Raw genomic sequence first — 15,191 nt, 5'->3', positions numbered from 1 at the left:
AGACAATTTTAAAAAAAGGAGAAAGAGCAAAGGCACATCCTTCACTTTACCATAAATAAGGTGAACATCGACACCCAAATCCCATGGGAGGCCTAGTTCTCCATGTGCAAAAACAGTACTCCCCCTTATTGCGTAGGGGAACCAGATGGCATTCAGGCATGATAATGTCAAACCAACATGTACTGACACTGCTGAGTTCAAGCTCTATAGAGCATGACCCCTTACGTGGGGTTAAGAGACCAGGCTTTGCCGGATGCCATAGCTGAAGTAGAGAGCAAACCCAATCAACATCCAGACACCAAATGTGGCCCAGGTGTCAGCTGCATCTGCATCATAAGGCAAACATTCACAAAGATGCTCAGGAGTGGAAGGAGAGGCACACCAGGGACCTTAAAGTGTAGAGGAGTGGAACTCTGTGGCTGTTTCCAGATGACCCCAGTAGTCCCAGTGATGAGCACAAGGAGCAGCACAGCCACGGTGATTGGCACTGGGTCTCCAGAAAGCAGACCTGGCCAGTGGGCCAGCACCAGGCAGAGGAGAGTCAGCAGCAGAGCAAGCAGTGAAGAGCAAACACAGACAATCTGGCCAGAGAGTGGAGTGGGGGTGGAGCTGCCTGGGAAAAAGAGTCCCTGTAAACTCAGCTTCTCTGCTGCAGGTGCGGTCTCCTCCTGCATCTGCGCTACATTTCCCCCATTCTCTTCCTGCATCTGTGCTACATTTCCCCCATTCTCTTCCTGCATCTGTGCTACATTTCCCCCATTCTCTTCCTGCACCTGTGCTTCATTTCCCCCATTCTCCTCCTGCACCTGTGCTTTATTTCCCCTATTCCTCCTCTCAGGCTGATACCTGAGAATGAGAACACAAAGAACCACCAGGGAATAAGATATGAGGGTCCCAATTGACCTGAGGTCCAGAAGATCAGTGAGTCCAAAGAAGAATACCATGATTGCTGTGACAATGCCAAAGAACACAGTGGACATGATAAGGGCATATATGCCAGTACAGGTCCTGGCAAGAAAATGGAACAGGAGGCGATCCTTTGCCATCATGTATATCATCCTACGTATGGAGAACATAAATCCCCAGTAGATGCCAACGAAAATATTACAATAAACTGCAAAAGCTACAACATAGTAGGCAGGGACCCAGTCAATATGGAGAAATGCCTCAGGCAAGGTGCTCCCAGGTCGAAGCTGGTAGTAAGGAACTATGAGTGTAAGTGCTGCAGAGACACCAAAATACACCAAAAAGCAGATGAGCAGTGAAACCACAATGGCCTTGGGGATAGAACACATGGGATTGTGTGATTCTTTGACTCTGGTAACAATAACGCTGAAACCTATAAATGCATAGAAACAGGTAGCTGATCCATGGAGAATTCCCTGGAAGCCAAAAGGCATGAATCCTCCAGAGCCCAGAGGGCCCAAGCTAGAGGTGTCATTGAGTCTGGCCTTTATGTAGTCCTCTTCTGTGAGCTTCCAGTTGTGCAGGTCCTCTTTAACAAAACCAGAGATGATGACAAAACCAAGTACCAAAAGTGTCACCAATGTGAACATTTTGAAAACTATGTAGTACTCATGATAGCCCAGTTTTTGAATTTCTGTGAGCAACAACAGAAGAACCACAGCAAAGTAAGTTGGATTGTCTGCAAAGACTTGGGGAACATGTGAAATGCTCTCATGCTGGTTCTCAGAGATCCGGTTCCCAATCAGATTGTCAAAAGTTAATATCCATGCCTGAACCACAATGAATGCATCAGTAACAAAGGAGAGGATGAGGTTCCAGCCTGTGATGAAGGCCCAGATTTCACCTATAGTGACATAGGTGTAGAGATATGCCAAGCCAGAATGGGGAACCTGGCCACTAAACTCTGCATAACACAGTCCAGCCAACAATGAAGTTAGGCCAGCCATCAAAAAGCAGATCACAATGGATGGTCCTGCTTGATTACCGGCCACCTCACTAGCCAGGAAATACACATCTACACCCACTGTGTGGCCCACACCCAGGACCACTGAATCCAGAGTGCTCAGTCTTCTGACAAATTCAAACTCAACCACCTTTTGCTCCAGCGGACGTCTGTGTACCAGCATTTGACCAAATCTTCGAAGTGCCTGACACAGCCTTCTAGCTGGAATTGAGAAAGATTCTAAAGATCAGAGAGTTGTAGCAAGCCCAGGGAGCCAGGAGTGTTGGGTCTGGATCAGTGAGACTGAGTTAAGCCAAGTTGGATAGGGGTTGCCAAGGTCCTTTGCTCTGGCTTCAGAGCTGCTGCTTCATATTTCATCTGGTACATGTTATCCTTCCATAATTCCAAGGGAAATAATAAATATTTCCTGAACAATGATGTTCAACCAACCATCCAAAATTCAAAATTCTCATGTAACTTGTTGCAGCCCAAGTATCACAGAAACTGACACTAAAAGTCCTATAGAAAATCAATCCTACTTTCCCACCAGAAAAATACCATATACCTCCCAACAGTCTGTTTCTTTAATTATATTTTTCAGTAGGCTCCCTGCCCAGCATGGAGCCCAAGATGTGGTCCAATCTCACAACCCTGAGATCAAGACCTGAGCTGATATGAAGAGTTGGACTCTCAACTGACTGAGTCACCTAGGCATCCCAACATTTTCTTTCTTTTTTTTTTTGACACACCACATGACATAATCCCATTTGAGTTCATAAGTGATGTAGTTTCATGTACTAATTAGGTGGTAAGACATAACAGGACATGATGGTTTTGTGCAAGAATTCAAATGCAGGATGTGTGTGCAGTGCTTGAGTTATGACACATTAACTCATGGACTGGAGGCCTCCTTGCAATTACAGACCCATATTTTATATATTGTCAGGGTTGAAAATACATATACTTGTCTCTTGGTCTTAAACTCTTAGACCCAGTATCTGCTGCCCAAGGTTTGATGTCACTTTGGCCCCCCTTCTCCTCATTCTGCATCTTTCATTTAGCTATTGTGATGACAAAGAACATACGTTTCACTCCTTTCCTTTCGCACCAAGGCCTACAGGGGCACTGTGAACCCAGAGGAGGAGGGAGAAAGGGGCAGAGCCTTCATTACTACCTGCAAGAGGGAGAGGACCAGGTTGCCTGGGAAGGAAACAGTGGAGAGATGGGGTCAGCAGTCAACCCTGGATTGGTGACTGAGAAGGGAAAGGAGGCAAAAAGGCTGTTTTGTGAATTCTGACATTCAATAAACCTCACCCAAAGCAACCAGACAAAAATTCACTTCCTTTTTCATATCCATAGTTATGACAGTGTGATGGTTATGGAGAAAAGGAGTAAGTCACCTAGCTCAGGAGTTCACAACCTAAACAGTTCCTCTGTCTCCTCCCTCTCTAGGTTCCAGGAGAGAAGTTGAGCTCACCTCTGCAGACAGTCTCCTCACTGGCCACACTGTATTCCATATACACCCTGCACCATCTGTGATGTCAGCTGTTAGGGGTCTGGAGAAACTGCCCTGCTCTGTGAGGGCAGTTTGTATTAAAATATTAGTGTTTGTATTAAAACACTAATATGTAACACCTTATGCATTTTTCACAAGGAGTTATTTTTAACTCACTCAAACTGTTATCTGAATGTTTTCTTAAAGAAAGAATCCTGCATGTGGTTCCCTCTTCCTCCTCCTCCCCTGCTGCTCTTCAAACGACCCCTTACTCTAGGGGAACAAGATTTTGGAGGAACAATTCACAGCAATGCTCAGGAAATGGGTAATACAAAACAGAGAAAACAAACTCATGCAGGCCCTACTCTCCTCCCTACTCAGGCTGTGGAAAGACAGTCAAGGTAAGACTGACACAAAGAAGTAGAGGAGAGCAAAGAAAGTAAATTGCTTCTGATATAGATTATCCAGGAAGGTGTGGGCTGGAGGTAACATTTAAATTGTACTGTGATGGTTGTGTACCATTTCACTGTCAGATATTGAGAGGGTGGAGTTCCAAGGAAAACACTAGCTACCGGGATGGATTTCTTAACTTTGGGCATCATTTGATATTGATCTTTTGCTCATAATGAGAGAGTGAAATGCAAGGACCAGTGAAATTCAAGGTAAAACTATGGAATCTGGAGGCTTTGAATACAGAAGACAGGAACCAGGACCTGGGTCCCAGCTCAGGGTCCATTTATCCCCATTTCTCTTGCACCTGCTCTTAGTGACATGGTGTGAAGTTCAAACGGGACAGGATACCCAGTATGTCTCCATCTGTATGTCTCCCACCTTCTCTCTTCCCCTACTGAGTTCTTGATTAGCAATGAAAGGATTTCTTAATCTTGTTACTGAGAATAGCACAAAGCACAGAAAAACATATACTACACTAATTAAACTAGGTTATTTGCATACCTGGGGAAAGAGAGAAACCCCTCTCCGTAGTCCATTTTCCTAGATCTTCTGGCACTGTATGTCAATAAATATGTATATTTTCTCCTTCTCTGGACAGACATGCTGTGAAATGTCAGATGGAAGGTTTGTCATAAAAATCTCTCATAAAAAGTTCTTCCGAGCACTGTCATTGGAAGGTAGAGGAGAGGGTTCCTATGCTGTGTCTGCCTTCAAACCTTGTGCAGGTCGTTCTGCCTCCTGCTTCCAGAAGTTTTACTTCAGATTTTTAAAAATTGTAAACAAAGTAAGGAGTAAAACAAACATTCAACTCTTCTTACCAATCTTGCTATTTTCAAAGCTCATTGCTTTTTTATGAAATTGTTTTCATGAATGACTAGTACTTCATAAACTCAACTCTAGATTCCTTAATTGGGATAATTTTTAATTCTTTTCTTTCTGGGATGGCTCAAGTACAGAGTCCTACCTGGAAGCAAAGAAGATAATAAAATGGCTTCTCTTAGTGTCTTTCATGAGGGGGTTCTAGGAGCGGGGAGGTGGTTATGTGGGTGGTGTACATAGAGGGGTGTCTGTGTATTAGGCTAGAAAAAAGGTAAAGAGGGCATTGCCTCTGGCTGCTGTTTGTCTTTCTCTGTAAAACTGGTCTGATTGTGTCAGATGTATGTGGGCTCCAAGTAGCTCAGCATCTTAGCCATAAACTCCTCAGAAAGAAAATTCATTGATGGGCCTTTGAGAGGTAATGAAAAATAAATATCATAGTTTGGTACAAACATACCAAACAGGGTTTGTGCACACACACACACACACACACACACACACACACACCCCATACTCACAAAGTCTAACAAATATTCTCATATTTATAGACCTACCAAAATAAACATACCCAACTACTTGGCGCATATTTCCATTTAAATTCTAACACATATGTCCACATAGTAGATACACACACAACTTTGACATACACACATGATTTCTCCCCTTTCCAAGCTCCTCACTGCAGGTGGGACATAGTGAAGGTGAAGGAGAGAATGTCTGAGTGTGAGCTATATGTGTCATTAAGTGTGTCTCTGACCACATGCCAGAAACAAATAGAAATTATGTTTTCATTTTTCACTATTTGTAATCATCCACTGCCTTCAGTTACCTTTATGCCATCACATTTCAAAGATCATCTATCCCTTACTGAGTGGCTACTCCATGAAGTGTATAGCCTATGCTTGATCTTAGTACAGATCCCAGCTTCATCACTTACTTTTTACAAATGACTTAACCTCTCTGAGCCTTAGTTTCAACTTTTGTAATGTGAGCATAATAATACTCACCTTAAAGAAATTTTGTATTAAATAGGTGATCATGTAAACTGTTTGGTACAAAATATAGGGCATAGTACTAAACAAATAGCTATAATTATCATCATCATCACTTTAGGGACATTGAAGGTAAAAGACATAATACATAAAAAAGATGTTCTTTCCTTAGGAGGTTTTTAAATCTCATCAAAGAGACAAGCTAAATACACTGTGAGAGGGAGGCCATGGAAACATAAAATACTTATTTGATCCTGACATGAAAATTATTCTCCTAAATCCAAGACCTGTTTTAAAATTTTTAGCAGATTTCAATGCTCTATGAAGATTGGTGTTTTTCTTCTGTCACTCATCATTCGTATGCCTCACCACCTTACATATTCCTACATGTTCACCCCAGCCTTTCATTTCAGGAGTTGTTTGGAGAATTCTTGGGATAAAAAAGATTTTTTGGGAATTCATTTTGTACATTTCCCTGTTTCTGAGTAGGAGTCCATCTGAGATGTTCCAAACCCAAGTGAGATAGCCATGCACATGGCCAGAGGGCCTGCACTCTCCCATCTCCCCTATCACCCTCTAATCGCAGAAAATTCCCCCTTATGTTCAATCTCTATCTGTTTTCCTTCAATATTCTCTCTTTATCAGTCATTCTGATTGGAAATGAGGTACACAAACCCTCAAAAGCTTAAGAAAATTCTCAAAATCTCAAAGCTCTCACCTGATAATATTATTTCATTTCCTATCACTCCAGATCTGTGGAATTATAGGGCTCTTATGTTTTGTTAGTAACCCACTAAAAATCATCAAAAGATCCCTTAAAAAGCATCAGTTTGGTCCCTACCAGGGTATAACCCCTCATGTACTCATCTGATACCTCCTTAAAGCTTTTGAAAGATGAAAGTATCCTAATTTCCAGGACAAATCGTTAAGAACTCCTATTTCAATCCCCCCACCCTCCATAGTTTCCTGAATTACTATCATCACATTATCATTCACTGGACAAGGGGACAGTAAAACCCTGAGGTGGGGTATGACTAACATGACCTCCCCAGTTCCTTTCAGGCCATGATAGGAAATAAGGGTAACAGAATTGGCATCAGTTTTGACGCATGCAATTCTTGCCCCAGGAGAGACCCCTGATCACCAGGCAGACACCAGGAGGGGCACAGTAGGCATTTCCCCAAAGTGGGCAGAGTGCTAAACCCTGGCATAGTGACTATTGTGGGAGGCCTGGAGACAGGAGAGTACCCAGGGCCCAGACTTCCCCTCTTCCCAAATTCATCTTCCCCAGCCTAGGCCTCTCCTCTTATGCTCCAAATTCCTAAGTTTTCAGACCTTCCATAGTGCTTATCTGAGGCCAGACACACATCATGGATCACCTGCATTTCTTAAACTGTAAAGAACACACAAATCACTTGGGACCCTGTTAGAAATGCAGCTTCTGTATCAGTAGGTCTAAGTTGGAGCATGAGATTCTGCATTTCTAACAAGCACCCAAGGTGATACCCACATTGCTAGTTTATGGACCATACTTTTTTTTTTTTTAAGGATTTTTATTTACTTATTTGAGAGAGAGAGAGAGAGAGAGAGAGAGATCATGAACAAGGGGGATGGGTAGAGGGAAAATCAGACTTCCCACTGACCAGGGAGCCTGGGACTCGATCCCACGACCCTGGGATCATGACCTGAGCTGAAGGCAGACTCTTAACCAGCTGAGCCACCCCAGTGACCATGGACCGTATTTTGAAGAGCAGGATCTAGATGACTGCAGCAGTTGCTACAAGTGTCTCCCAGAAACAATCCTTCTGTCCACGTCCTCCTCCCTGTCTATCCTCCAGATGGCAATGAGAATCATATCTCATCCTTTTCTGATTCAAGAGTCTCACTCCATGGCACAATACCCAATACAAACCCGGCTTGTAAATTCTCTTCAAGTGTGGAAACACATCCCTCACAAGTCTCATCTTTCATGACTCTTAAAGATCCAGGTAACCCAGAATTACTGTCCTATTTCTTTTCCAACTCACCTATCCTCCTCTTATTTCCCAAGTTGCTCCATAGGCATCCTCCTCTAGGAAGTGTCTCTTAACCAATACCTCTTTCCCATTTTTACACCCACCTTCCCTTTCAAAGTAATGATGCCTTGGTCTAACATCCATTTATTAATTCCTCCTATGTTGGTCCATTTTCCTCCCTATATGGGGTGTAAATTCTCTCTCCCTAAACAATCTGAGATGCTATTGTAAGATTTTTGCACCAATCTCTCAAAAAGTATCTAAGGGAGTCGGTAGTATATGGGTAATCCTGTCTCTAGCAGGCTTCCCTGGAGTCACCCACTCCCTATTGGGAAGATGGGAAATTCCACAAGTAACAAAGTAGCCTCCTATCCTTTTCCTCCTAGGAACCTGCCTGGAAGAGGTCTACATAAACACAATAGAAAAACACTGGCCCTCCTATACCAAGCATAACACTCTGAGTGCATCAAGAAAGATGCCTGTTGAAGTGCCTGGGTGGGTCAGTTTGTTAAGCACCTGACTCTTGGTTTTGGGCTCAGGTCACAATTTCAGGGTCATGAGATCTAGCCCAGAGTTGGGCTCCTTGCTCAGCTTAGAGTCTGCTTAGGCTTCTCCCTCCCTCTCCCTCCCCCTTGGTCCCTCCCCCCAGCTCCTGAGTGCAGGACTGCATGCTCGCTTGTTCTCTCTCAAATAAATATATATTTATAAATAATAACATTTAAATTTATATAAATTTATATATTATTTATATAAATATATAATATATAAACATATATAAATATATATATTTATAATAAATATAATCTAAAAGAAAGAAAGAGAGAGAGAGAGAAAGGAAAGGGAGAGAAAGGAAAGATGGGACAGAAGGAAGGAAGGACAGAAGAAAGGACAGATGGAAGGATGGGTGGAAGGAAGGGGAAAGACAGAGAAAGAAACCTGTTGTGCTCCTGCTGGAGCTAGTCTCACCTTCAAGGATTCCCTGGAGTCAGAGCAGGTTGGGCCTTCTATCAATTTCCAACTGCAGGCCCGTCCCTACCTCCCATGGGAAGAGATGGAGCTGAACAGGGGAGGTTGTTTCAGGCATTGTCTTGTCCCAAGGCTTCATTTTCCCTGTTACTCCTTGAATGAACAACACTGTTCTTTGTTTCCCTCCCTTCAACTTTATAAATGGAGAGCCTTCAGCTGGAGTTTGGTTTTCTTTCTTTCTTTTTTTTTTTTTAATTTTTTATTTCTTTTCAGTGTAACAGTATTCATTGTTTTTTCACCACACCCAGTGCTCCATGCAATCCGTGCCCTCCCTAATACCCACCACCTGGTTCCTCCATCCTCCCACCCCCCCCCCCCCCGCCCCTTCAAAACCCTCAGGCTGTTTTTCAGAGTCCATAGTCTCTCATGGTTCACCTCCCCTTCCAATTTCCCTCAACTCCCTTCTCCTCTCCATCTACCCTTGTCCTCTATGTTATTTGTTATGCTCCACAAATAAGTTTTCAAAGTGGAATCCCTGGACTCTTGGGAGCGTCACCAGGCATCACCTAGGAACTTGTTAGAAGGACAAGTTCTGGGCCCCATCCAGACGTACTGAATTCCGAAAGCTGGGGATGGGACCCAGCAATTTGTGTTCTTTTAAGCACTCCAAGTGAGGTGGCACCCAATAATGTTGGAACACCACTGAACAGAGTACTAATCCTGGCCTCTTTCTACTCACCCCTTACTGTGACTTTGATTAGTGATTTGAGAGACAGACATACCCAGCTCAGCCTCTTCGTTTTTTGTTGGATTCCCTTTTTTATCCAGAACCATTATGCCGATAGGACACATGCATTCTTATTTAACAAAAGGAGATTCTCTCCTGTGGTAGGGAGGCAGAGGGTGCTCAGCACTACTTGTGAAGAGGACTGTATCTAATTTAGTGATGCAGGATTAGGAAGCCAATTAGGCTGCAGATCTAAAGCTGATGGTTTAACCATCTGTTTCTATGTCATGATTTCCATAGGTTCCAAACACAGGAGGGGGAAATGGGGTGTTATATACTGGACCCCTAAAGCTCCAACTATGGGTTGTAGTGAAAAGTGGGCAAGATGCTGGTTCAGATGGTGTGTAGTAATAGAGAGACCTTGTTGAGAGAACAACAGGACAGAAGAACCAGAGGAATTCCTAGAATTTTTCAAGTAAATGGAACTTCAGAAATCGGTTGTGACCTCTTACATTATGGATACATAAGCAAAGCGTGGAAGGAACTGAGAGGCTTGCCCAAGGTCATATTGCTAGTTACTAGTGGAAACAGGAACCCAGGACACTTGGTTCTCAGCTGTACACTCTGTGAGCAGGTGGACCAAAGCAGACAACAGTAGAGAAACTTTACAGTTGAAGAATGAAGATAAGGCCAAATAGAAGAAACAAACCTGGGGATTTTCAGCATGGGTATTGAGTTCAAAGCCAAAGTTCTTTGTGCTCAGAGGAAAGCTCTGGCTCCAGTCCTCATGTGCATGCTCTGTTGTCCGCTCACACAGCCAAGGCTCAAGCTACACATTCTGCTCAGTGTGCTCTGAGCACTGTTTTGTTTTCTTGTGCTTTTTGTAGTGACTTTCTCTCTGCGTACAGTATCTTCCTTTGTGTGTGCCCATGTGTGGCAAATCCTATCTGTTTGTGGGGAGAGCCAACTAATCCCAATGCCATTCCTTTATAAAGTCTTCTGTTTTCACCAATCAATCCTCATCTCTGTGCCAGCCACAAGTGGTCATCCTCCACTCTAAATTCATAAGACAATTTATTTGTATGTTACTAATGATAACACTTTCTAATTCTGTTACTCTATGCCTTACCCTTTGTATTAGAATATAAGCTCCTTAAGAGCAGAGGTCATATTTCATCTTTTTTTGTTTTTGTATTTTCTGGTTTCTTTCATTTTCTTTTTTTTTTGTTGAAGTGTAATTGACATACAGTGTTGTCATATTACTCTCAAGTGTACAATATGATGATTCAACAATTCCACACATTTCTCAGAGCTCATCAAGATAAGTGTACTCATATATTCTTCATTCCCTTTATCTATTTTACCCATTCCCTTACCCCAACCACTTTGGCAACCTCCAGTTTGTTCCTTGTGTTGGAGTATGGGGTGGGTTTTTTTTTTTTTTTTTTTGGTCTCTCTTTTTAGTTTGTTAGTTTTATTTCCTATGTAAGAGTGAAATCATATATTTGTCTTTCTCAGTCTGACTTATTTCACTTAATGTATACCCTCTATGTCTCTCTGTGTTGTTATAAATGGTAACATTTCATTCTCTTTTATAGCTAGGTAGTATTCCACTGTGTATGTGTGTGTGTATGCACATACTACTACATCTTCTTTATCCATTCATCTGTCAATGGACGCTTGGGTTCCTTCCATATCCAATTGTAAATAATGCTGCAATAAATATAAGGGTGCATATGTCTTTTTGAATTCATGTAAGCACTTCTTCACAGAAAAGGAAATCATCAACAAAACAAAAAGGCAACTTATTGAATGGGAGAAGATATTGGCGAATAATATATCCAATAAGGGGGGGGGCACCTGGGTGGCTCAGTGGGTTAAAGCCTCTGCCTTCGGCTCAGGTCATGATCTCAGGGTCCTGGGATCGAGCCCCACATCGGGCTCTCTGCTCAGCAGGGAGCCTGCTTCCCTTCCTCTCTGCCTGCCTCTCTGCCTACTCATGATCTCTGTCAAATGAAGAAATAAAATCTTAAAAAAAAATATATCCAATAAGGGGTTAATACCCAAAAGACATAAAGAACTTACACACACACAAGAAAAACAAATCCAGTTTTAAAATGGGCAGAAGATCTAAATATTTTTCCAAAGAAGACAAACAGATGACCAACAGACACATAAAAGGATATTCAGCGTCACTAAACCTCAGGGAAATGTAAATAAAAACTACAATGAAATATCACTTTATACCTGTCAGAATACCTACATCTAGAAAGACAAAAAGTATTAGAGAGGATGTGGAGAAAAGGAACACTTGTGTACTCTTCTTGGGAATGTAATCAATGCAACCACTGTGAAAATGGCACCAAGATTCCTCAAAATATTAATAATAGAATTACCATATGATCCAGTATTCCCACTACTGGATATTTATCCAAAGAAACAAAAACATTTTTTCTATTTTATTTTAATAATTTTTTTTAAAGCCAGCAAGCAGCTACAGACACAACTAAAAGGAGACAGAAAAAAAAAGGGGGAGGAAGAGAAAAGACACGTCCTTCACTACACAATGAATACAGAGCTCTATTAGTGTTCTCCCACCAACATGCCATGGGAGGCATAGCTTTGTATGTGCTCAGGAGTACTCTCCATTGTTGTGCAGAGGACCACACAGCATTCGGGGTGATGATGTCAAATCAAATATGTATTGGCACTGCTGAGTTCAAAGTCTAGAGTTTGGGCCCTAACTTCAGTGGGGCTATGCAACCAGGCTGTGCTGGATTCCATACGTGAAGTAGATAACAAACCCAATCAGCATCCAGATACTAATTAGGGCCCAGGTGACAGCTGACATCTGCGTCATAAGGCAAACATTCACAAAGATGCTCAAGAGTGGGAGGAGAGGCAGAGCAGGGACCTTAAAGGGAAGGGGAGAGGAGCTCTGTGGCTGTCTCCAGATGACCCCAGTGATCCCAGTGATGAGCACCAGGAGCAGCACAACCACTGTGATCGGCCCTGGGTCTCCAGAAAGCAGACCTGGCCAGTGGGCCAGCACCAGGCAGAGGAGAGTCAGCAGCAGAACAAGCAGTGAGGAGCAAACATAGACAACGTGGCCAGAGAGTGGAGTGGGGGTGGGGCTGCCTGGAAAAAATAGTCCTTGTAGAGTCAGCTTCTCTGTGGCAGGTGCGGTCTCCTTCTGTTCCTGTGCTTGATTTCCCCCATTCTCCTCCTGTGTCTGAACTTCATTTTTCCCCTTCTTTCTCTCTGGCTGATACCTAACAATGAGAACACAAAAAGCCATCAGGGAATAAGCTAGCAGGGTCCCAATTGACGTGAGTTGCAGAAGATCAGCAAGTCTCAAGAAGAATGCCATGATTGCTGCAATAATGCCAAAGATCACAGTGGCCATGACGAGCATATAGGTGCCGGTATGGATTCTGGCAAGGACAGGGAACAGGAGGCCATCCTTTGCCATGACATATATCAACTGACGTATGGGGAACATATAAACCAAGAGCCTGACAGAAAGACTACAGAGGAATACCAAAGCTACAGCATAATAGGCAGGGGCCCAGCCAATATGGAGAAAAGCCTCAGGCAATGTGCTCCCAGGTTGAATCTGGTAGTAAGGAACCATAAGTGTAAGGGCTGCAGAGACACCAAAATACACCAAAACACAGATGAGCAGTGACAACACAATGCCCATGGGGATGGAACGCTGGTGGTTCTGGGCTTCTTCAACTCTGGTAACAATGTTATCGAAACCTGTAAATGCATAGAAACAGGTAGCTGATCCATGGAAAATCCCCTGGAAGCCAAAAGGCATGAATCCTCCAGAGCCCAGAGGGCCCAAGCTAGAGGTGCCATTGAGTTCATCCTTTCTGTAGTCTTCTTCTGTGAGCTTCCAGTTGTGCAGGTCCCCCTTAATGAAGCCAGAGATGATGACAAAACTGAGAATCAAAAGTCTCACCAATGTGACCACTTTGGTTAACAGCATCGACTCCCTAAACCTCAAAGTCAGCAATCCAATGAGCAAAAACACAAGGCCCACAATAAAGAAGCCTAAAATCTCTGCAAGGACCTGGGGAAAATGCAATAAGATGTTTTCACTAAGGGCCTGAGAAATCTGGTACCCAAACAGGTTGTCAAAAGCTGAAATCCAGGCAAAGCCCATATTGGCTGTATCAGCAACATAGGAGAAGATGAGGTTCCAGCCAGTGATGAAGGCCCAGATTTCACCTACAGTGACATAGGCGTAGAGATATGCAGAGCCAGAAAGGGGAATCTGGGCACTAAACTCTGCATAGCACAATCCAGCCAATAATGAAGTTAGGCCAGACACCAAAAAGCAGATCACAATGGATGGTCCTGCTTGATTACTGGCCACCTCACCAGCCAGGATATACACAGCTACACCTATTGTGAGGTTCACACCCAGGGCCACTAAATCCAGAGTGCTCAGGCTTCTGTCAGAGTCAATCTTAGCCTCATCTTGTTCTAGCATTCGTCTGCGTATCAGCTTTTGACCGAATATGTGAAGTGTCTGACACAGCCTTCTAGCTGGAATTGAAGAGGATTCCATATCAGAGAGCTGTAGCAAGGGCAGGTTACTGAGTGTCTCAGATCAGGTTCGGTGAGGCTGAGTTAAGTGGAGTTGGGTTGGGGCTGCTGAGTTCCATTGCTCAGGTTTCAGGCTGCTGCTTCGTATTTTTCTTATATGTGCTGTCACTCCATATGCCTAAGGAAACAATAAATATTTACTGAACAACGGTGTTTAACCAATGCTCAGAAGTCACATGTCACCTGTTGCAGCCCAAGTATCACAGAAACTAACACCAAAAGATCAAAGAAAAATCAACTGGCAGGGCACCTGGGTAGCTTAGTCATTAAGTGTCTGCCTTTAGCTCAGGTCATGATCCTGGGTCCTGGGATGGAGCCCCACATTGGGCTCCCTGCTCAGCACAGAGCCTGCTTCTCCCTCTCACGCCCTCCCTGCTTGTTTTTCCCTCTCTTGCTGTCTCTCTGTCAAATAAAAAAATTAAAAAAAAAAGAAAAATAAAAATCAACTGACTCTCCAAGAAATAAAAATCAACTGACTTTCCCCCCACACTCTCCTGTTGTGCACACCACATGACATAATCCTATTTGAGTTCATCTAAGTCGTGTAGGTTCATGTACTAATTAAGCTGTAAGACACAACAGGGCATGAATGTACTGTGCGGTTATTCATATACAGGATATGCATGGTACTTGAGCATGAGTTATGACACATTAATTCACAAACTAGTGGTCCTTGTTACAATTACAGAATCATTTTAAAAACATCATCTAAGGTTAGAATACAAATATTGGTCCACTGGTCTTAAAACCCTTACCCCAGGTCCCCTGGGTGGCTCAGTTGGTTAATCATCTGCCTTCAGCTCCAGTTGTGATCCCAGGGTCTTAGGATTGAGTCCTGCATTGGGCTCCCTGCTTGGTGGGGAGTCTGTTTCCCCCTCTGCCTCTTTCTCTCTCTGTCTCCCATGAATGAACGAATGAATGAATGAATAAATAAATAAATAATAAAATCTTTAAAGAAAGAAAACAAACCCTTACCCCAACATCAGCTAGCCAAGGTTGGGTGGCACTTTGCCACCCCTTTCTCCTCATTCTGCATCATCCATTTAGCTGTACTGATGGCCAAGAATGTACAGTCTTCCCCTTTCCTTTATCCACTTGGCCCACAGGGGTGCTGTGAACAGAGAGGAAGAGGGAGAAAGGGACAGGACCTTCATAAACACCTGCAAAAAGGAGATGACCAGGCTATCTGGGAAGGAAATAC

At 43.2% G+C, this 15,191-nt stretch overlaps 2 protein-coding genes across 2 annotated transcripts; both read right to left on the bottom strand.

Annotated features, from left to right (window-relative positions):
* Positions 1–284: 284 nt before the first annotated feature.
* On the bottom strand, positions 285–2,093 carry LOC308346924 (cationic amino acid transporter 3-like; the record flags this gene model as incomplete). Its single annotated transcript, XM_080810032.1, has 2 exons — positions 285–674; positions 774–2,093. 2 exons carry the CDS (start codon positions 2,091–2,093, stop codon positions 285–287), a joined length of 1,710 nt encoding a protein of 569 aa, XP_080666158.1.
* A 10,035-nt stretch (positions 2,094–12,128) lies between these two features.
* On the bottom strand, positions 12,129–13,874 carry LOC308347074 (cationic amino acid transporter 3-like; the record flags this gene model as incomplete). The annotated part of the gene is made up of 1 exon (XM_080810233.1): positions 12,129–13,874. One exon carries the CDS (start codon positions 13,872–13,874, stop codon positions 12,129–12,131), a length of 1,746 nt encoding a protein of 581 aa, XP_080666359.1.
* Positions 13,875–15,191: the final 1,317 nt, after the last annotated feature.

Source organism: Martes martes, assembly GCF_963455335.1.
Source record: "Martes martes genome assembly, chromosome: 8".
NCBI lineage: Eukaryota > Metazoa > Chordata > Mammalia > Carnivora > Mustelidae > Martes > Martes martes.
This window is presented reverse-complemented; position numbering and strand designations above follow the sequence as displayed.